The sequence below is a fragment of the Stegostoma tigrinum genome, chromosome 11 (assembly GCF_030684315.1).
Source record: "Stegostoma tigrinum isolate sSteTig4 chromosome 11, sSteTig4.hap1, whole genome shotgun sequence".
Taxonomy (NCBI): Eukaryota; Metazoa; Chordata; class Chondrichthyes; order Orectolobiformes; family Stegostomatidae; genus Stegostoma; species Stegostoma tigrinum.
In genome coordinates, this window is record NC_081364.1 from 47,582,548 (window position 1) to 47,607,054 (window position 24,507).

At 39.0% G+C, this 24,507-nt stretch overlaps 1 protein-coding gene and 1 long non-coding RNA gene across 6 annotated transcripts in view; one reads left to right on the forward strand and one right to left on the reverse strand.

Moving 5' to 3' along the window:
* Positions 1-15,333, reverse strand: part of LOC125460168 (uncharacterized) — a 31,994-nt gene extending 16,661 nt beyond the window's left edge. The window contains exon 1 of the long non-coding RNA XR_007249205.2: positions 15,117-15,333. This is a non-coding gene — a long non-coding RNA (uncharacterized LOC125460168). The remainder of the gene's footprint in view (positions 1-15,116) is intronic.
* The window catches only part of adamts9 (ADAM metallopeptidase with thrombospondin type 1 motif, 9), a 254,369-nt gene that overhangs the window by 186,546 nt on the left and 43,316 nt on the right, over positions 1-24,507 (forward strand). For 4 of the 5 annotated variants that reach the window (XR_007249201.2, XM_048547294.2, XM_059649931.1 and 1 more), the window contains one exon: positions 15,134-15,304. Coding sequence is in view for 4 of the 5 variants with exons in the window: in XM_048547294.2 (XP_048403251.2) it covers positions 15,134-15,304 (171 nt within the window). In the remaining variant the exon portion in view is untranslated. Of the gene's footprint in view, positions 1-15,089; positions 15,305-24,507 lie in introns of all 5 variants that reach the window. The other variant, XM_048547296.2, reaches the window with a different exon arrangement.

Genomic DNA, 24,507 nt, shown 5'->3' on the forward strand with positions numbered 1-24,507 from the left:
ACATGCTGCCTAAGGATTCATGGACAGCAGTGAATTGAGGGGAATGTAGGTTAGATTATTTTATTTTTGGATTAGGATTATTCCACGGCACAACATTGTGGGCCGAAGGGCCTGTACTGTGCTGTACTTTTCTATGTTCTATGAATTTCTGTAGATCGTACACACTCATCCTGTAGTTTGTGCACATTTCTACTGCTGAATATTGATGGTGGAGGGAATGGATGTTTGAGGATGTGATGCCAATGAATTGGACTCTTCCCCTTGGATGGTGTCAAGCTTCTTGAGTGATGTTGCAGCTATACTCATCTAGGCTAATGGAGAAAATTACATCACACTCCTGAATTGCACGTTGAAGATGGTGGACAGGCTTTGGGGAATTTGAAGGGGAGTTACTCATTGCAGGATTCTTCACCTCTGACCTGATCTTGTAGCTCCTGTATTTACATGGCAAGTCCAGTTCAGTTTCCGGTTAATGGTAAACTCCAAGATGTTATTGGGGTCCTTGGTGATGATAATACCATTGAAAATCAAGGGGCAATGATTAGATACTTGCCTGTTTAAGATGGTCATCGCCTCGCATTTGTGTGGTGTGAATATTATTGTACACCTTACAGCCAAAACTGGCCTTGCTGCATTTGGACATGGACTACTTGGCACTTGAGCAGTGGCAAATGGTGCTGAACATTATGTAATCATCTGCAACATTCTCATTTCTGACCTTAAGTTTGAGGGAGGTTCATTGATGAAGCAGGTCAGATGGTTGTGCCTCGGACCCTAACCTGAGGAACTCCTGCAGAAATGTCCTGGAGGTGACATGACTGATTTTCAACCACCACAAAATCTTCCTATGTGCCAGGTGTGACCTCAACCAGCAGAAAGTTTTCTCCCTGCTTTACATCAACTCCAGATTTTCTCAGGCCAGTTGACGCCAACTTCAGCCTTGATGTCAAGGGCTGTTACACTCACCCCATCTCTGGAATTCAGTTCTTTTTTCCATATTTGAACCAAGACTGTAATGAGGTCAGAAGCTAGTGGCCCTGTCAGAAACCAAACTTAGTTTCAGTGAGCAGGTTTTTGCTAATCAAATGCTGCTTGATAGGTATTTTCAACCAACCTGTTCAAACATGCTGTCACCTCTGGAGCAGGTGAGACTTGAACTTGGACCTCCTGGAAGTGCCACTTGATGGGCATCATCTGTTAATTACGCTTTCCATCACTTCAATTCAATCAATTTAGCTCTGCCTTTAAATAGCTGAGCAATTCCTATCTCCTTATCACCAACAGTCAATCTCACAAAGACTCCAATGATATATAGTGCCTCCTCCTATTGCAGGTGTCAATTGAGAAGTGTCTGGAGAGCTTCGCTAGTTCTCGGTCACTCCACGATGTTTTGTAATTCCTTCCTTTGCAAGAAGTAAAAGAAGAAACCCATGAGTAAGAGTAATGGCTTGTGATGTATGGATGGAGATCATCTATTGAGGATGACCATGAGGAATAGAGGAAACTTTACATAAACATGAAGGTATATGCCTAAACCATCATCTGGTGTACAAGTAGCTGGAGATATGAATAAGTACAGAAACAAAGGAATGAATGCATCCACATGGTAAGTTGGTATGAGCAGTACTTTGCTGAAGTAAGTTTGAAAAGGTGGAGTGATATGTCTGGTTTGTACAGATCAAGATAGAGATGAACGGAGATGAATGTATTCCTAGGCTCATCATCCCTGCTCTTTAGAGGTGATGTGATTGAAGCATTTTCAGCATTAACTCCAAATGTATGTTACTGGGCTGCTGCCACTGCTGATCTTGTAGACATATTCCAGCCATGTTTTCTTTGTATCACCACCAGGCTCCTCCCTCTCACTGTCCCTGTCCAATAACAGCTTCCAGCATGTCAAGAACTCAATGTTTTGCTGTTTTATTGACAAAATGCAAAGCTGCGTAAAATTAATCAGTACTTTGTTAAAAAGTCAGAACGTTCAGAATTCCCCTCCATTTCCACAGCATGCTGCTTGAATCTAGAAAAATCATTGCAAATGACTAAGCAGCGTGAAACACTGGGACCTGACCTTTGGTGGGAAATCCTGCCAGCCCTTGTAAGTGGTAAAACTTCTTTTCACCATGTGTAAAACCATCTGTGGTTGTGAGAAAAGGGGCTTCCTATTTTGGAAGTAACCAGCATACAGCCATTCATAAAAGATTCAGTTTAATATAACTGGAAGTGTGGGGTGTTGGTAGGGACATATTTCAGATGAGATGAAGTATATCTAATGCTGGAAGGGGGAAGTTCACCAGACCAGCAAAGGAATCAGCCTGGATTCTAAAGCGCACGTAAAGTTTAAAAAAAAATTGAAGCCGGTTTGTTATGCAGAGTTTTGAAGAAAAGATTCATGGGGTCCCTGGGGTAGATTTGGTTGCTCACTTGGAATAGATGGACATTTCATATGTATTATAGTGGCACACATTCCTCACCAAATAAATACTAACCCCCACACACCACCCAACAATTCTACAGACCTCACAAACTTTATCAGGCTCAGTACTGCAGGAACTGTCTGGATCATAGTTAATTGATTCTTGGGGCCAGCAAGTAGAATTTCTAGAGTAAATCTCAACATAACAGAGCGAACATTTTTCTTAGCCCCAGAGGATATGTCATTACAGTCAGTAAAGCAGCTCAGTTTTTTGAGATAAACTTCTGATAAGGACTCTATTGCTGCTGTCTTTGACGCTATAGTCATTTGATTTGACTATTTTTCTTAACATTGTACTCCTGCTAACTTTATAACATGCTCATATTTATGAATAGTATTACTCTTTAAAGTAACATTAAAACTATTGGTGTTGCTGAACTTTATATCTCTTATGAGTAATTAACAGTTTCATTCTGTTATCAAAAGTTCTTTTGATTGAGATGTTATGATTTTTTTTTATCTATGTTCAAATAGAATTTCATGAAAAGCAAGCAACTTACAACTTCCTTTCCTAATCTCTCACGAACAGATAGTTAATCAAACCCAGATTTCTGGAAAGCACAGTGCTTAGGAACTGCTTTCACGATATCTACTTTCTGCCTTCTCCTAATACTTTGAAGCTTCACTGGTATTGATAATTATAACATACAGTAAAACCCAGCTATAGAAACCTGCCAGTATTCTAAATACAGCAAGCATATTTGTAAATAACCTCATACCATGGTAAATAAACAACTAACGTCAGAGCCTCAGAAAAAGGGAAGTGAAAACTACAATTCGTACACTTGATCGTGACCTTGTAACCTTTTGTGTTTGTGCGTATTTTAACGTAGGAACAGGATGAGCTCAGTTATGAAGCCGCCCATAATGATAATAGCCTACCACCATCTATTATTTGGGCACGTGTCTCAACTTGGAGCAACTGAACAAGATATCATAATGCCACCAACACATACAAGCTGTACTCCACCATGGTGTCTACTGTCAGGAAAGCACAAATCTAGGGCAGAACTTTGAGAAAAATATCAAACAAATAAGATTTACAGTTTATAAAAAATCTAGTTTTGCATACAAATTGTGCTGGAAATTTTAATAACAATCTGATCTGGCGTAAAGGGGTGGCACGGTGGCTCAGTGGTGAGCACTGCTGCCTCACAGCACCCAGGATCCAAGTTCAATCCCACCCTCAGGCAACTTTCAGTGTGGAGTTTGCATGTCCTCCCTGTGTCTGCTTGGGTTTCTGGTACTCTGGTTTTCTCCCTCAGTGCAAAGTTGTGCAAGTTAGATGGATTGGCCATGCTAATTTAGCCATAATAGAGTTCAAGGATGTGTGGCTTATGTGCATTAGCCATGGGAAGTGCAGGTGTTGGAGGGATGGGTATAGACAGGATGCTGTTTGGAGGGTGGGTGTGGACTTGTTGGGCTGAATGCCTGTTTCCACACTGTGGTGTTGCATGAGCTATATCAGTCCTGTAAACATTGAATTTTCATTTTGCAAGTCTTTTACTAACCTTGATAAAACAGTTTTACTTTTGAAACCGGATGAACACAGCAGGCCAAGCAGCATCTCAGGAGCACAAAAGCTGACGTTTCGGGCCTAGACCCTTCATCGGAAAGGCTCTCTGATGATGAAGGGTCTAGGCCCGAAACGTCAGCTTTTGTGCTCCTGAGATGCTGCTTGGCCTGCTGTGTTCATCCAGCCTCACATTTTGTTGTCTTGGATTCTCCAGCATCTGCAGTTCCCACTATCTCTGTTACTTTTGAAACCACTGCCTTCTCAGCATTCCATTTAATCATGCTCGGCTGTTAATTTGTTCTGGTGATGGTACTCCCACAAAAGTGTAGGCAATTCCAGGATTTGACCTGTCAATATTGGAGGAACAGTGGTACATTTCAAATTCAATATGGTGTGTAACTGGAAAGCAGTCTTAGAAATTATGATATTCTCAAAACATTGTTAGTCTTGTTCTGCTTGAATGTGTTGTTGCAGGAAAATGCTTTGGAAGTAATTTTGCTATCTTACTGCAGTTCATTGTTGCTTGTTGGCAGCGGCTTCTGAGTCCACTGACAGGAGGAAGAAATCAAATCAATTACTTTATCTTCGATAATGTTGACAATTTGGATGCTTTCATTTGTTAGCATCCACACTTGGAGTGGGAGTTTCATCACATTCCTGACATTAACCTCCCAATTGTGGAGGAATTTTGAAGAATTGGATATCTATTCGTTGAAATGTATTGAAACACTGCCCTGCTCCTATACTTATGATTCAGCGTGTTTTGAGAAGATTTGCAGCTCAGGTTGAGGTTCTGGATGTGAGTTTGCTCGCTGAGCTGGAAGGTTAGTTTTCAGATGTTTCGTCACCATTCTAGGTAACATCATCAGTGAGCCTCCGATGAATTGCTGGTGTTATGTCCTGCTTTCTATTTATCTGGTTAGGTTTCCTTGGGTTGGTGATGTCATTTCCTGCATTGGTTATGTCATTTCCTGTTCGTTTTCTCAGGGGATGGTAGATTGCCTCCAAGTCAATGTGTTTGTTGATGGAGTTCCGGTTGGAATGCCACGCCTCTAGGAATTCTCGTGCGTGTCTCTGTTTGGCTTGTCCTAGGATGGATGTGTTGTACCAATCAAAGTGGTGTCCTTCCTCATCTGTATGTAAGGATACTCGTGATAGTGGGTCATGTCATTTTGTGGCTAGTTGATGTTCATGTATCCTGGTGGCCAGCTTTCTGCCAGTTTGTCCAATGTAGTGTTTGTCACAGTTCTTGCAAGGTATTTTGTAGATGACGTTCGTTTTGTTTGTTGTCTGTATAGGGTCTTTTAAGTTCATTAGCTGCTGTTTTAGTGTGTTGGTGGGTTTGTGGGCTACCCTGATGCCAAGAGGTACTCGGACCTCTTGGCGTCAGGGTAGCCCACAAACCCACCAACACACTAAAACAGCAGCTAATGAACTTAAAAGACCCTATACAGACAACAAACAAAACGAACGTCATCTGCAAAATACCTTGCAAGAACTGTGACAAACACTACATTGGACAAACTGGCAGAAAGCTGGCCACCAGGATACATGAACATCAACTAGCCACAAAATGACATGATCCACTATCACTAGTATCCTTACATACAGATGAGAAAGGACACCACTTTGATTGGGACAACACATCCATCCTAGGACAAGCCAAACAGAGACACGCACGAGAATTCCTAGAGGCGTGGCATTCCAACCGGAACTCCATCAACAAACACATTGACTTGGAGGCAATCTATCATCCCCTGAGAAAAAGAACAGGAAATGACATCACCAATGCAGGAAATGACATCACCAACCCAAGGAAACCTAACCAGATAAATAGAAAGCAGGACATAACACCAGCGCTTCGTCGGAGGCTCACTGATGATGTTACCTAGAATGGTGACGAAACATCTGAAAACTAACCTTCCAGCTCAGCGAACAAACTCACATCCAGAACTTATGGTTCAACTTGGCTGATTATGTATTGCTTCTGGCCAAACATCAACCTGAGGATTGTGGTTGTGAGAGACTCAGTTATTGTAATGCAATTGGTTATCAATGAGCAATGGTTGAACCTTTTTTCTTGTTCAAGAAAGCCAATACTTTGCCATTGTGTGAAGTGAATATCACCTTCCACTTATCAGTCCAAGTCTGGTTGCTTTCAGCTGTGATCTGATACCTGACTTATTACAAAAGAATTGTGAGCGGAGTAGATCACTGGAAATGTCAATGAACATTCTACCTCAGGCCATTTGGCAGATAGTAGGATGTTAATGAAGCAGCTGAAGGTGTTTGAGCCTTGGATACTTGCCTGAAGAAAATGCAACAATAACGTTCCAGGCTACGATAATAGCCATGGGACAACAAGCTGTAGAGCTGGATGAACACAGCCGGCCAAGCAGCATTAGAGGAGCAGGAAGGCTGATGTTCAGATTCTCCAGCATCTGCAGTTCCTACTATCTCTGATACGATAATTGCCATGATTTTTCTCTTAGTTTCAACTATACTTCTGAAAGCTGGAATATTTTACCCATGTCATGTCCCATTAACTTCAGATTTGCAAGGGATCCTTGTTGCCAAATGTCATAAATTACCTTAATGTCTAGAGTAGTCACTGAAACAATGATAAGCAGAAGGTAAATTTAAAGCAATTGGCAAAAACATCCCACAGCAGACCTTAATGATGTGAGAGTAAACGTTTTTTAAAAAGTCATAAATTTGGCATTAAGAGGAAGAGATATTTTGTCACTTACAATTTCACAACTTCAGTTCTATAATATAACACTCACATTAAGTTAATTCCGTGTGGCTCATATTTTGAAGATTTCATATATGGCATTACAAGAAATACCTTTTTTTCTCTGAGTTTGATTTCAGCTTTTTCCCACCTGTTAATAAACTTGGAGAAGTATTTCAGCCATTTGCTAAGGTTCAGGGATAATTCATGGTGATAGGCAATCTGAGAAAGTAAAGAATGTGTTTAAATCTTTATTCAGTCTTCAATGTGACATTTTATAATTTGATCTACTTAAGCACACCCTCAAGATTGAGGATGATTTGCTTCCATTCCAATTCAATGTTAATACATGGTATTTAATCTGCAAACTCTTTGTCATTGCAGGGTGAGTGTTTGCTTGAAGGGTTAGTTAGATAGGTTGTTCAGAGGTTTGAAAGCTTCCTCCAAAGTCTCAAATTTACCTCTAGACATTCACAAAGTTTCCCAATGAGTTCGGTGCTTTCCCAAACAATCCAGTTTGGTCAATCACAAGCTATAACTCTCCTGAGTCAGTGGGAAAGTTTCATCTCTTCAGTGATATTTTTAGGCCTAAAGTATTCTCCTTCTGCAACTGAGTTCCAAATAGAAATGTTGCTTCAGGATTCTCATGTCAGACATGTACTGCCCAGTGAAGCTGGTTTTGAGTGATCAGCACCTCAATAATGGACAAATTGTTTTGGATGAAAACCCTGCAGTTGGACCACTATTCTTGCCATTTTGTTTGCAGGATTTTGTGAAAGTACCACTGGTGGTAATTTTCTAATGCATTGAAATGCTGTCTGTCAATTGTCCACGTTTCCGGAGCATATAGGAACCTGACAACCACTGCTGCCCAAAAATCATAACTTTAGAGTCTGATTACAATCTGGTTCTCACATAGTCATTTCCTCAGAATGCCAAAGGGTGAGCTGGTTCAGTGGAAATGATGACAAATGTTGTCTTATATGTCCGCTTTAATGTGGGGAGTCTCCACATTGGTTCATATTGTCCAGGATCACATCACTGATCTAAATCAAAGAGGATGGTATTATGCTGTCAAAACTGAATCAAAGAGGAACTTATTTTTCTGTGTGAGGTAAAAGATCCATTTCACAGATGCTTCAAAGAATGAGTCAACTATGAATTATGTTCAGAAATTGAGCTCTGTCATCTGCATATAAATGCTCAGGATTCAATTTGAAGTAATTTTTATTTGGACTGAAGAGGAAAGAATTTTCCCATCCATTCTATTGTTATGATACCTATGGGTTATTTGCTGGAGGTGTGATGCAGTTCTACAGAGGAAAATGGAAAAGAGAATTGGTGCAAGGATACAGTTTCTACCTCTGTTTCAGGTATGTTTTATCATAGACTAACGTGAATTTTACCGCCATTTATCATGTTAGCTAAACCAGGCATGATCTGCTGGGATGGTAAACCTGATAATGAAATTTCTTAAATGGAAATAATCTAAAACTCAAAATCATACATCGCTGCAAAATGATCTTCTCGAATTGCAAAAATTGCAGGACAAATGGAAGATGATATTCACTGTCAAAGCTGTCTCTCCACCCTAGTCAACTTATCCAGAATACAGATGCTAATCACTCAGCGCTAACTTCGCTGGACAAGACAGGTTACTCATGTCAAAGATTTCAAAGTAGTAGGGGGGAAACTATTTCCTTTGGCAACTTCTTCATTCATGGGATTCCTCTTTGCATGGATGACTATTTTGTGTTTTGTCATTGCTAGAGGGCATCAAGTACTTACTTTTATCAATTCCTACAGTCCATCCCACGTCTTATAAAACATGGTGAGCGTAATATTTCTGGCTTTGCTGTAGTGAGTCCTATTCAAATTTTCAATCAAGGATATGACATTGGCATATTTTCCATTCTGGTTCATTCAGAACCACACAGTATACCTGTTGGTTCACATCAGTCTTAATTATATCTTTTTCCACATAAGAATCTCAGAGGACTGGACAAACAAATATTTCACAGACATAATCCTAGTTTTTTTTAATTTTCAGTTGCAATACCAGAGATTCCTCTTCAGAAACCCCAGAATTGTGTTTGCTTTTCGTGCTATCTGCTGAATGTAGAATCCCAATTGAAGAATTTTTTAAGATGAATTCCAGGATTGGTTATGTGCCTCCATCAGAGTGTCTGATCACAGAACTTAAAGTTGTCTGTTAATGCATCCTTTTTGTTGACAATGCACATAACATAGCATTTTTGGCATTGAAATTCCAGAACATTATCTTGGAGTAATTTGATTTTTAGTTTTGCCTGATGCCTAAACGATGCAGTCAAGTGCAATTGGCACCTTGACTCTACAGTCTTCATCTCTATCGGTGAGGATCACAGCTTGTATACTATCATAGAAAAGGCCGAGGATACTCTATGAGCCCTCACAAAGATATGCTCAAGTGTTTTAATGAGTTTTCTTTTCTGGAAGGGTCTCCCAACGGAGTCCTCCTCCTGTCTAAATTTCAAGAACATGACATTGTTATAATCAACACTTCGCTCAACCAGTGAGACAGCACTTCAGTGCACAATTCATGGTCCCATCACCAGTATTTGCTTTACTTTATCATCATTCAAGTCAAAGATCACAGGGGTGTCCATGTTGCCCATGTCATGACAGGTACTGCTGATTGCTGGTCTGAATGCCAGCTTATATGGTCTACCATCTCCAACACCTTAGCACAAAAAGGGCAGAGGCGGCAGAAGTAATGTTTCAAGTAAATTAGTCTCAAAGACCTCAAAAATCCCATGAAGTGACCCCTGTTAGTCGGAACATAAGTACCAAGCACTCAATCACCAGCCGCAGGGAGCTGATGTGATAGTATTTGGTCAAACCTCTAGTCCACCATAGCAAGCTCTTCTGAAGAGGTCCTTATTCTCTAACAGGAAACATTATGACTGGCTCTTCACAAACGAATAAGAGATACAGGATCTAATCTTACACATATATTTTGCGGCATTGCACAAAATGCTAGAATCAAATCAATATGGAAGCATCACAATATATTTAGAGCCAATTTGTTTGTGGTTTGGTCTCAGAAATACTTAGTTCCAACTATAAAGCACAGGAAAGAGGATAATGACAGATGTGCCTTTTGTAGCCACATGATGACATGGTGTGGGTGGTTCAAGGAAACCCACAAAATTGGAAACAGTTTGAGTTGCATTAGCCAGAAATTGTTAAGTATCTGTTTAATTTCCATACTCTAAATTGAAACAAACCTAGAACATGCTCAGATACAATAGCATGCTGTTTGCATGTAATGTAAACACGTATTCAATTTCACATCATGGAAAAAGCTATAACGTAATAAATCTTTGCCATTTGATTACAAATAATTTATGAAATTGTGAATTTTGAACATGATAAAGAATATGCATTAGGATCATTAGGTCCCTTACATATGTAAATATGATGACAATTACCAGTTTTAGCTCCCCTTGGAAAGTAGCCAATGCAGTTCAGGAGTCAGGCTACCACTGCTCTGGACTCTTCAGCAGCCATTGCAACCTAAGCTATTAGCCCCAAGTACGTTTGTTTTAAATGTTGAAGAATATCGCTGTGTATCTCTGCCTTTGTCACTCTTTAGGTCCACAGCCATGAAGCGTTGCTCCCTTCCATTCCCTAAATATCAAAGCAGTGAACATTTGAAAGAGATAACAAAGTGTGGAGCTGGATGAACACAGAAGGCCAAGCAGCATCTTAGGAGCACAAAAGCTGATGTTTCACGCCTAGGCAAGTGTCTAGGCCCGAAATGTCAGCTTTTGTGCTCCTAAGATGCTGCTAGGCCTTCTGTGTTCATCCAGCTCCACACTTTGTTATCTCGGATTCTCCAGCATCTGCAGTTCCCATTATCTCTGATCACAACATTTGAAAGATATGCAGTAAAATTAGGACTAACTTCCACACACATGCAAAGGACAGACTAGGGAAAGCACTGCACTTCTTTCAGGCCCACATCCCTAGAATGCGTGAATCTGCTACAGCCAGGGGTAGCCACTGCTAAGCTAGATTTCCTGAACTCTGAGAACACTGGCTGACAGTTTGAAAACTTAAATCAGGCTTCTGAATGGATGCTGGGAGTCCTATTTAAATAGAAGTTTTCTGATTGCCCGAATCAAGATCTGTACATGCCACACAATTCGCCAAAGTAAAAATAGAGGGTAGAGAGGACATGTTCCATGAATTATTAATTGTCACCCATGATCTATTTCCTACCTGGCTTGTGAGCCCTTATAATATCAAAGCCAACATAATGCAAGTGTTTTTATATTTATTTAAAAAAACAACAATCTATTTCCTTTACAATCACTCCAAACATGTGAGAGTGTGCTTTACAGTCTTACTGGCACCATTTTAGAGATTATTAGACGGTGCTAAGAATATTATTGGTTGTTGTTCATTCTGAACTTCTACATGCTTCATTAGCCAGGGATTTCCTGGAAAGTATCAACTTTAGCTTAAAAGCAGAGTTGCACCAATTTCTTTTCAGAACATTTATCAATTCCTGATTTATGCAAGTTTTACGGTAATATATCTCATATGCTAAAGACAGTTAAGATGGAGCTTCTTGACTTACACAAATAACATGTCAGTGTACATATATACCCAAGATTTAAACACAGCATGCTCTGAAGCCAGCCGATAATGTTCTAACTGGAATTTATGGAGATTGCACCCATTTCCATTGCATTGGCGAGTGCAGCAGTCCTTTGTTGGGGACTTGGGGTCGGGGAGCATGGGCATACCACTGGGAAGTTGTGGCTGTGAGCCAAACCATGCTTGAACACACCACTGTCTTCTCCATCACTGAGTCTATAAGTTGGCCACCAAATTATACCTGGCAGTTTCTCTACCTGGTAATGTGCCCAGGCACCAACAGTAGTGGGAAGAGGCCCATAGGTCAACCTTAAGTGCCTCAGTTAGCCTAAGAGTGGCCAGGATCTCTGCTACCTTCCCTATCATTGGTAAAATGCCCATGGTAGTGAGAAATTAATGGCATGCCATCCTCCCACAAGTCCACAGATTTCATGCTTTGCATTTTGCTTCCCATCCCTGCCTGGTCCCTGATCCTGTAACATCTCACAGAAATCTCTCCATTATCTTCCATGTCCAACCTATTGATAACTTTAATTTTTAAAGTGTAACAGGTACATCACCTGTATTTCTTCTCTTTTTCTCCCAAGGTACTCAGCCAAAGCAGTTGCTGTAATACTACCATGCTCATTATTATGTTTGCACATTTTCCAGAGCTTTTGTATCTTTTTAATAATATGGAGACCAAAACTGTACACAACACAAAGTATGATTCGAACAGGGTTTTGGCCAAGCTTAACAAAGCATCTGCATTTTAGTATTCCAAGCTGCTCAAAATCAATCAAAATAAATAAATCATTTTTAATTACTTTGGTGACCTACAATGTTGCTTTTATTATAATAGAGGGAGCATTGAAAGCAAAAGCAAAACTATTTAAGATATCCATTACAGAACATATCCACCCATTTGTCATTATCCTAATAAATCACTCAATATTTGCACTTGATTCATGCTGGTTTCTATGTCTCAACACAAGCAAAATGAGCACTGCAGGAGATTTCGCCCTAAGTTCACTCTGGCAAGAATGGATAGCGAGTAGTATAAATGTTGACATAATTATTTTAGGAGATTCTAGAAATTATGGACATTTTGTATTTTCGCCAACCATTGCAATATTTTCTGTACAGTACATTATGGACTACATAAGCTTCAAGTTTTCAAAATCAGCTTTCCAGTAAAATTGTTTGTTTAATGATTAATGTAGGCTACCAACCTATTCTTGTATTGTTTCTTTAGCTTATTTATTTCTGGTTTCACTTCTCTTAAAATCATGTTTTTGAAGTTTTGCACTTTTCATGCTATAGTTTCTATGGCAACCAACGTACTGAGACATTTCACCTTCAGGTTTCTGCCTAGACACACAAAATGAAATGGAACAAAATACAATATCAAAACATAACAGGCAGTGACCATAAGTTTTAGCTATGTGTTGCTAATGGGTGATGCCTCTTACCACTAACATGAGCAATTTACCAGTAGACATTAACATCTGTTCCGAATGTAACACCATTCACTGTGGCACTTGAATGTACACTAGCATTCTTTTTACACAGCATAGGCACCCTTAAAGAAAAGTATGCATTTTACATGCCTCTTCATGTATAAATATCTCCTGGTATGATGAAACATATGAATCAGAATATGCCGTTCATACAACAGTTACGAGAGCAGATCATTGGCTGGGAATTCTGTGACTACTAAGTCACTTCCTGATTCCCCAAAGCCTGTCCACCATCTACAAGGCACGAGTAAGATGTGTGATAGAATAGTCTGTCTGCATTTGCCTGGATGAGTGCAGTTCCAATAACACTCAAGAACCTTGACACCATCCAGGACAAAGAAACCCCGACTATTGGAGCGTCATCCTATACCTTCGACATTCATTTCTTCCACCATCTACTGGATCCACTGTGGCAATCCATCAAGGTTCCTTCACAGCACATTCTAAACCTATGACCTCCCCCACTTGGAAGGACAAGGACAGTGGATACATGGGAACACCACCATATAAGCAATTCACTATCCTGATTTTAAACTATATTGCTATTTCTTCGCTGTTGCTGGGTCAAAATTTTGGTACTCCCTTACTAATACCATTTGTGGATGTACCTACAACATGTGAACACCAGTTGTTGTAAAAGGCAGCTCATACCATTTCTTCCAAAGGCAATTACAGATGGGCAATAAATTCTGGCTGAACTGGTAAAGCCCACATCCCATGAAAGAATCAAGGAAAAGCATCAGTGTTTCAAGGCTGTTCTGCCATTCAGACATCTCGTGGCTAATTGGTAGCATGTCTCCATTTATTTTTTTTCTCCATATTTCTTGATAATATTGCCCACAATCAAAAATGCATGGATTTGGGTCCATTTAAGGTCATACTATTAAATTGATGCCTTTTTTAAAAACAAGACAACCCATTTCTTCCATTACTCAAAGCCCCAGAGCTGAATCTGTAAACATTCTGACATGGAAACTTTTTCCTACTGGAGATTCAAAACCATTGCTCTTTTTATTTCCATGCTAATTAAAGTGTGTTCTCAGGAAATGCATATCTCAATATTCTCATGACTTTTTAAAACAGATTACAAATGACAATGGAGCATATGTATTTCACCCATTTTTGAGGGAAACAATAGCTAAAAAACAAGGATGACTTTGAAGTTAAATGGCTTTTGTTTCTTAGGTATAATTTGGAGGAAATTAGTACAATTTGCTGTTTACGTTTCTCAAATATTCTGTTTAAACAATGATGTTACTTGCACTTTTGACATTGATAAGTGTAATACTTTCCGATGTTCAATTCCTACAGTTTCAAAGTAGAATTGCTGTTAAATATGATGTCTTGTTAAATTCAGAATGTCATTAGAACTTTGATAAGTAAATACCTCGGTGCGTCTCTTAAATTTAAGGCAAATTAGAAAACACAAAATTTTCTACTTGGAACATTTACAATAACTTGAGTAAAATATAATTGTTCAGAAGAAAAGTGATACACTAGATATGTTTTAGATGGCTCAACAGACACTTACTTCTGAGCTCGTTTCATTGCCATGGGAAAATAACCAAAAAGCATTCTTACCCTCCCCCATGTACTGGGCAAAGTTCCCAGATACTTCACTGATTTAAATTATAGCAGTGATTGCAAGTTGCTGATGTAATTTAACAAAGTGCTTTTAAACTATTGATGTAAGTTATTCTACTGTTTGTTAATTCAATTCATTTCGAAGTACATGGTTAATGTCACAGAAATTTACGTAGTGGATTTTAACAAATGAAGTTTTACTCATGGCCCAAAAGCCGACAGTTCCGAGAAAGGACAAGAAGCTGTGTATTACAATGTGCAGACCATACTCAGAACCAATTTTAAAAATAGACTTGATAAATGCATGTGGCTAATGCTACATTAAATATTTGTGTATAACTTGAAATGATATTGTCCCTTAGACATTCTCATCTTAATATATAATGTAACTGTTAGAAATTTATTGTTAGGCATTTTCATAATTTTATAAGTGTTTGTAAATAGTGCTTGAATTTTATCAGATTAGTTCTGTCTTCCAGTCACTTCTTACATTCTAATGTGTTAGAATACTAATATAGTGTGCTACAGTTGACTAGTTATGCAATATTAATAGTTAAGAAACAGTATTTTAGTGTAAGGATGCATAATACAGACAATTTATTAATGAAGGTTTAAATTACATTTGCACCACAGAAAAATAAACTTCATACTGACACTCACCTTTGCAAATTTGGCAGTGCTCAGCCTTATGTGGAAGTGGAATTCAGCAACGAGAAGTCTTCTGCCAGATCGCAAACCACAGTCTTGAAGATTCTCACTGCAGTCAATCTGCAAAACCTGTTTCGGTTCAACACTGTCAAACAGGCGAATGTTTGCATTATAGCTGGCATGTAGAAGAATGGGAGAAAGTAAGTACAACAACTGCAGCAGACAGCAAAAGCACTGTTCAGAATAAACAAGAGAAAGGCACTCTTCCTGGCATGCACCCGTTGTACTTGAGGTGTGATTTGTAAACTAGGATCAGATGGCTGGCTTCATGTGGTCAAGGAACTTGACATATGGCCAAGGAACTTAAAAGTTAGAGAAAAGAAAACCTCTGCCACATAGGAAGTAGAGATAAATGCAATATTATATTACTTTAAATGCTATTTAACTGAAGGGACAAAGATTTACATAATATTTAATTTAAAACATTAATTCTGCTTAACAATTCTCAGCATTAGAATTACCATTATATTGTAAAACTGTAATGTAAAATATAAGAGTAGCTATGTTCATCTATTTATAAACAGTTTTGTTTTCAAGATTTCAAAATGTACAACTTACAAACATGAATGTTGGACAGTAATGAACAATCTTAAATAAGTAGATCCTAGTAGTGAATATGATTTACAGTCATAATTTCTTTAACGCTTACATAAAAAATGGCAATTCAACTCAAGGTGGGTCATGATGTAAAGCCATTGTATGGTTACAAGCTGATGTTTTTTTGTCTTCATTTTTTAAATCAGCTTTTATCTCCCTCATTCTCTCCCCTCAGTCTCTTTTCACTCCCAGCACCTGGAATCAATTAAACAGCCCATTGTGGCAGGCTGTGCTCAATGTGTCACATTGCTTTGTTAAAGAATTCCAGACTGCAAGCAAATTCATCCATGTTCTGAACATTTGCAACATTTCACAGGCATATTTCCAAGGACAGTCTTAAAAACAATCATGGCCACGAATTACTCTCTTTTTTCCCTGGAAATTTGTATTAATCTATTGCAGATGTGAAATGCTTGTATGGCAACATTTTTAGTGGAATTGTTGCATTTCTGCCCTACTTGCTTGAAAAAAGTGACATCCATGTCTAAATATTATTAACTATAAAGTGAATATGTTTTTAAAAAAATGTTATGTTCATATTGTATAAAACTAATGTCTTTTTGGTGATGGAAAGAGCACTAGACTTGAGTTGAACCACAGTGTAAGAAATTTCCAACGGATTCATGCTTAATCTGTAAGCAATGATGTATAGGACTGTGCTTTAAAATTTTTAGAAATGGCACTAAGATCAGAGTAGCCTGACATGTAATGTGATTCTCAGTCTGTTTTTAATTTGACCATACTTACAGTCTCTTAAGGAACAAAAAGCAACTGATGAACCTTTTGTTTTTAAGAATTAAAAGCAAAAGATAGTAAAAACTCTATCTATAAAATTTAGAAAGGTATGTCATTCTTAGATGTCTCACCTCTTCTATTTTGTACAAAATTGTAACATTAATTACTCTATTTTACAGTTCATATATTTTATCTGTGTGACAGTAGATGATTACTTGCATATAACGGAACATATCTACATATTAGAATGACATTTATGGGATCAATAATCTTTTCATTTAAAAACCTTGTAATAAATTTCATTTTTCCTGGTTAGAAAGCAAAAGATGAAAGATTGTAAAAATATGTTATATTCTATTTACTGAATGTAACGGTCAAGGGATTAACCCATTGACCGTCAGAAAAGTGGGGATTCTCCTGCAATGACTATTTTCAGAAACTCCAGTGTAATTCATTGTCATTCAGGTAGCTAACAGCCTCCCCTTGGAGCTTCCATGTTAACGACCTCCGGTCCAAGAGCAGCCAACCACTCAAAGCGCCAATGTTCTTCAGTTCCTCCAGGAACAGTGACCACTGATGAGAATATAGCAAGCCCCTGAGATGGCTTTGCAGTGCAGGTAAATTGGTTTGACTCACTGAGGCCAATCAGGTAGCCCCTGGCAAGAGAGGGGAGGGAATATGGGTTTCATCAGGAGGACCTTGCTACCACTGTGGGCCGTTGCTGCTAGGAAGATCTTCATGGACCAGAGGCCCTAATGAGAAGGATCCCAGACCCTCCACCAGGATCCATAGGGAGCCTGTCAAGTTTTACTGGGAGACATCCCTAAATGTTATATGGTGGTTAAAGAGAGCAGAAGAAACTGGGTCTGCTTTTTTTTTAAGAACAGGAGTGAGCTGATGAATTCCAGGTAGGCAGGCCATTGCCTGTTACAGAGGGAACTTACGCTTAGCATGCTCCATAGGGACCAAAACAGAAATTTCAGGAAAAGCTCAGCAGTTCTGGCAGCGTCTGTGAAAGGGAATCAGAGTTAACATTTCGGTCACTAGAACCAAAATGTTAACTCTGATTTCTCTTCACAGTTGCTGCCAGACCTGACTAACTTATCCAGAAATTTCTGTATTTGTTTCTGATTTACAGCATCTGCAGTTCTGTTGTTTTTTAATTTAGTATTGAGCTCCATAGGGAGATTAATTAGTGATTCCCCATTGTCCATAAAGAGGTTGTCACAGTCACCGACTCCATTCCTCTCCTTGGATCCTGTCTGATAGTGAATTATTATTAGATTATTTGGAGTCTCATTTCATTTTTGACCCTCTGATGAGCTTGCAACTGTATGTTCTCACCATCACCAGGACCACATACTTGCACCTCTGTAACACCATCTATCTCCATGCATGGCTTAGTTCATCTATTGCTAAAACTCTCAACTGTTCCTTTAAAACCATCTGGAAAACCTACTTTTTGTTAGAGCATTTGCTTATTGTCCTTGATATTGCTCTATGTGGCATAGTGTCAAATTTTGTTTGATCATAGTCCAAAGAGGCATCAGAATATTTTAGATTATTAAAAGAACTAGTTATAGTCTTTCAATTCTGGTTATATCATTGTAATTTTTTTTGTTCTTGCTCCATACTTCTCGTCCTTTTTATAGAATGGTGAGTAAAACAGTACATAGTACACTATTGCATAGCCTGTCTAAGGACCAAATAACATAATTTTAATACACTTAATTCTATTCCGCTGGAAATAAATGTTAGCTTTTGTTATTTGCTTTGCTTACATGTCAGCCGGCTTTCATTATGACTTGTTCATATGCAAATCCTCTTTCAAATTCCATTTCTTTTTATCTAAAGCCTGAGTTAATATTTGCATTATTCCTACCCAAAGTCCACCGCCTCTCATTCAGCAATGTTAGTCCTTTGCCACCCACCTGCATAGCCTACAATTTTTCCAATGTTTTCTTGGACTATATTGCCGTCTTTCAAGTTACAGTTTGGCATCATTTGCAAATTTGGATTACTACGTCCAAATAAATTATGTCACTCATGAGTAATATTGGCAAGAGCACTAATGCTTGTGGAACATGAGTTTCTACTTTCCTCCAAACTGAATTGCAATCTGTTACCCCTAAACACTGCTTTCTACTTTTCATCCAAGTTGTTGTCCATTTACCTATTTGGCCTTTGACTAAACTTTGTAATGAGTCTGCGGTGTCATACTTTATCAAAGGCCTTTTGAAAATCTAAATATAAGATATGCACTGCATTGCACTTAGTTACTCTTTGAATTCTCTGAGCAGTTAGTAGGACCAGGTTCATTCAGCCTGAGATTTGGATGCCATGCTGGCGAATTTTTTCATTATATTTTCTATCTCTTGATGCTGTTCCATCATTTCTTTTGTGTAGATTCTACTGTCCTACATTGACTTTAAACTTGCCTCTGGTTTGCAGATTTTAGCTCAGTGCACATTTTGTATATCACAACTACGTTAGCATCCTGTCAGTTCTCTGGTGCTACCTCATCTCCTATGAAGCTTATAACTAAACAAAAGTTTCTGCTGTTGCCTGTTTATTTTCCTTCACTATGTCTGGGAGCGTAAGTTCCAGCCCTGGGAATTTATATTCTTTTTAGTTTTGTTGGTTTGTGAACTATGTTTTTCCTTTTTTTAAAATCCCAATTGTACTGAAATTGTTTTGGAGCTCATCCTGCTCTATGGATAAAATCTTCCCAGCCCCTGCATGACATTGTTGACAGTCAATTGAAGAGTCAGTTGGTAAAATAGCATGAAATTGATAGAAATAAGCTTCTCGACGTTAAAAGGAAATCCAATTCTCCGAACAAATTTTGAAGGGCAAGATGAGAATCTGGCTAGCAAACGTCAAGAAGGCTGTTTGCATCTGCTTGCATGTATTAGCATGTCATTAATACCGAATTTAACCTCACTGATATGCAATTCTCATTCTCCCACAGCAACTCTTCCCAGCAACAGCATCAAAGCGGGTTCCTACCAACTCCAGCTCATTGCTTGCTCCTCCAGGCATCCTGGGCAAGAGTCACCAACATCTCAGGGCATGTTTAATAGTCAACAACTGCTTGCACCCTCCATCCACAAATATTGGCATTGCCAATATACTGGCCTCACTGCATTCTTTTGACATATTTTTGATACACTTAGAATACGGTTCTATACTTCAGTGCTACACTTTGGAGCATTGTAGCACCTTTCAAATTCTGATTGTAATGTAATGCTGCAATTGTCAAGTAATTGTAGTGCAGCTCACAGGACACTTTGCATTCAGGGATAATCGTCCATCTCTTGGATTAAACAAGGGTGCATTTCAACGCTACTCACTTGCTCTTCTCACATTAACTTTGGACCTACTTGGATGCTCACAGAATTCCTGCCTTGCTTCACCTTTCTACACTATCTTCTATCTGTCAGAGCTTAAAAGCTCACAGTAGTTTTGTCTTACCTTGCTCTTCAGCACAGGATCAAAGCCAGGAAGCTTGTAAGACCATAAGACAGAGGAGCGTAAGTAATGAGTCCATTAGTCTCCCCTGCTATTGAATGAGATCGTGGCTAATCTGATCCACAACTCCACTTGCCTGCCTCTTTGATTAAAATCTGATTAAAGTTCTTTCTATCTCAACCTTAAAAATACTTAATGACCCAACCTCATCAGCCCTCTGTGGTAAAGAATTCCACAGATTCACAACCCTCAGAACAAATTTCTCATCTCTATATGAAATATGGGAGCTGTTATTCTGAGGTTACGTCCTCTGGTTTTAGACTTTCCCACAAGCTGAAAGAGCTATTTTGAATCTACCTTGTCAAATACCCTAAGAATCTTGTGTGTTTCAATTAACCTGTCTTCATAAGACCCTCCATATCGGATATCAACCAACTGATTGCCTCCGATGCCAGTATATGCTTCCCTAGATCAGGGACCCAGAATTGTTCATATTGTTCCAGCTGTGGTCTGATGATGTACAGTTTTATACAGTTTAATAAAACCACCCTGCTTTTATATTCTATTGCCTCTGAAATTAAGCCCATGTTCCATTTGCCTTCCCTATTACTCACTGAACTTTTGTGGTTCGTGGATGAGGATTCCCAAATCTCTGTCCTTTAGCTTTTTACAATCTCCCTCCATTTAAATAATAGTCAGCTCCTCTTTTCTTCCTTCCAAAATGGAAAACCTCACATTTCCAAACATTCTATTCCAACTACCAATTTTTTGCTCACTCATCTAACCTGACCATATTGTTTTTCACACTCTGTGCCTTCCTCACCGCTTGCCTTCTCACCTATTTTTGTGCCTTCGGCAAATTTGAAAATAGTATATTCGCTTTTGTCATCCAAGTCATGTATATTGTAAACGGTTATAGTCCTAGCACTAATCCCTGTGGCACACCACTAGTTACAGGTTACCAGTTTGAAATTTCCCCTCTATCTCAACTCTCTGTCTTCTATTAGTTAGCCAATCCTTTGTCCATGCTAATATGATCCGTCCAACACCTTGGGCTCTATTAAATGTCCTAATGTGTGATACCTTATCAAATACCTTCTGAAAATCCAAATATATTACATCCAGTGCTTACCCATTATCTGTCCTGCTTGTTTCCTCAAAGAGTTCTAGCAAATTTGACAGGCATAATTTCCCATTCATGAAGCCATCTGGTCAGCAGTTATCTCTTCATATGCCAGCAGCATACATGACAAACACACTGAATATGCTTTAACCAAATGGCCATGTCTCAAAATCTTTGGAGTATAGTCCTCAGTCAGGAATCATAGCATAATAAGTGAAGGGCAGTAAGTCTGCTATCAATCCAGGGGCTTGAATATGGTCAGTCAGGTGCTTGGGTAATCAGGGTCAGGAATCTGTATCACCACTCTGGGGAGTGGGCCGCGGTCAGTCACGCAGGCCAAGTGAAACCAATGCAGGGCGCTGTGGCATGTCAAATGGGGAGCTGTGCACAATTCAATCAGAGATGTAGTCAGTCATCAGTTAAGGCCGCAACAAACACAGAAAATGCTGGAGAAGCTCAACAGGTCAGCCAGCATCTGTGGAGTGAGAAACAGTTAATGTTTCAGATCCAACATTACTCCTCTTGTTCAGTCAGTACTGAATAGTCGATATACTTCTGGTTCTGAGGAAGAGTCGTCAGACCTGAAACGTTAACTCTGTATTTTCCTTCACAGATACTGCTAGACCTGCTGAGCTTTTCTAGCAACTTTGTTTTTGTTCCTGATTCACAGCATCTGCAGTTCTTTCGGTTTTTTTTTAGTCAGTCAGGGAGGTGGGCATGGTCACTCTTTGAGGTTTGTTCAAAGAAACTCAAGGAGGTTTATCAGGAACTGCTGCTGTGGTAGGATAACTGGAGGAGACAGTACAAGGGGTAAGGATAATGCATTGCAGAACATGAATTTTTTTGGGGTGGACGAGGAATATATGGAGATCAATTGCTGACTGTCACACCCTGACTTTGATGGCGGGGTGTACCCTGTAGGCTACACTGTGCATACATTCGTGTTTTCTTTCTTTTTCATTCATTCATGGAATGCAGGCGTCACAGCCTTGGCCCATACTTATTGACCGTCCCTGATTGCCAAGAGGGCAGTTAACATTAATAAATTTCTCAGATGAGATGATGCTCAAGATGGGTAGCCTGTGTACTTTAGTTTTTAAATAGCAACACACTTACAAATATGCACTTGTATTTGCAACAAACTGTCAGCCATGCCACCTCAATGCCCTGAGAAGGTTTCATTTTGGTTCAACTTTCACTGTGAGCACAATGAAGGGAAATCCTGGCTGGTAGAAAGTCATGTGGCTGAGCTTTAGAAGTGGCATTAGTGCCAGGAATCCCAGGAGGCCGCCGTAGTGGCAACTAATTCTGCTTCTGGCATGATTGGATGAGGGGGGTACTGTGGAGGTGTGGCGTGTAGATAAAGAAGCAGGCTTTGGTAAATAGCATGAAAAATACTACTAAAGCTCATGAAGAGAAACTTCATGAAACTTGCCAAAATTTGACACTCAACCAATTTCTGCCAAAATTTGACACTCAACCAATTTCTGCTAAAATTCAACAATATTTCTTTTATTTGTTTTCTGGATGTGAGTGACACCAGCACAGTTAAATTTATTGACCATCACTCGTTGCCCTCTCTTGAACCTCCTGGAACAGCTTGTGTAATAACAATACTCCCACAATGGTGTTCCAGTAATAGTCTGATGCTGAAGGAATCTCCAAGTCAGAATTGTGTGTGACGTGGAAGGGAGAGTGGAGGTCATGTGTTCCAACAACATTTCTATCCTTCTTCTAGCTGGTGGGGAGGCAACTCTTGATTAAATAACCATTGTGAATCAGTACAGTGCACAGTATATATCCCATGGCCAAAATGTGCCAGTGATAGAAGGATTGGATCTTATCATGATATAATTGGTTCTGCAAGGTGTGCCTCCTTATTGTCTGTACACCTGATCAGCCCTACCTTGCTGCACTAATAAATACCTGGAGAAAAACCTAATTCATTCATCCTGCATATCAGAGAGATCATCCATACTTGACAAATAATGGGCATGACCTGAATTCAGTACTCCATTTCCTTTCTGTAACTTTCAGTAATGCTACACAACATTCTTATTGCTGGCCTTTACAGAGCATATTATTTATAATTCTTGCTGATTTACTTGAATCCATTTTGAACATCTGCAACTCTAGGAGGAGCATAACATGAATGAATAAGCCAATGAGTATCATTCAATCACCATAACATGTTTTTGTTAGAAATAGTTATTTGCAGTCAGAAGGAAATGAAGCCGCTGTGCTTAATGGTAAAATGACTCAATTTTCTTATGCTTACTGCTTCAGATTAAGAGGGCAGTAGGCCCCTCATGCATCCTACTGACTGCACATCAATTACTCTGGATTAGTTTTACACAGCTTTTATCTAAACTGAGTTACTTTCATCATTCAGAGTTGTGCAAAATAAAGAGTTTAGCAGCACAGCATGCTCATTAATGAGAGTTACACATTGGTGATTTGCCCTACAAGCTTTGTAGACATTTGTTACCATTTTGCAGAACTCAGATCAATCTAAATGCTGTACCAACAAATTTAATCAATTATGTTCTAATAGATTGAAAATAGCTTACCCACAAATGTAATCAACAATCCAAATAAATTTAAAAACATATCAAAGAATATATTTAGTGAGACTTGCATATATTTTTCCTTTTTTTGTTATTAATAGGCATTCTTTTCAAGGTGGAGTCTGGAAAACTGGAGTTTGGTGAACACCCTTCAGCTTATCTCAATAAGTGATGGAAGTAAAAAGGAAAATGACTAAGTCAAACAACACCTCTCTGTCTTGGTGTTAAGAAGGGAAAAGCAATCATAATTTAAATACACTCCCTTGCCTGTTTGTCTGTGACACAGCCTAAAAAAAATTCTAAAAAAACCTCTGCAAAGTCCATTGCAAGCCATCTGTAAATTATTGTGATGGATGACTTATTTTAACCCAAATATATACCAGAGCTGAAATTGCACATCCTATTTTAGTATAGCAGCAAAAGTTTGGATTAATCTGTTGCAGAAACTGGAAGTGAATTTAATTACTTGCTTAATGAAAACTTAATGTGGATGGTACCGTATTTGAACTCAAAGCCAAACGCAATCAGGTAACCAAAGATCTGAAAATTAATAGAACTTTGGCCTTTGGTTCACCAGAATGAATACTCTGAGTGAAGTACAGGCACTGATTTACCTTCTAGGAAAACCTATCAGAGACAAATTTGGGCCACCTGATTTGCAGGAAGTAACACTTAGGAAGCTTCTGGAGGAGGTGCAATTTGTTTTAAGAAGAATGTGGGAAATCAGTGTTGATTGCTTTGGAATCAGAAGAGCAATTCCGATCCATATGGCTCCAAATACCTTTGCTTGGTTGTCATTCCAGAAGCTTAACATGTCTGCGTCACAGACAAAGTGATCAAGGGGCTAAGT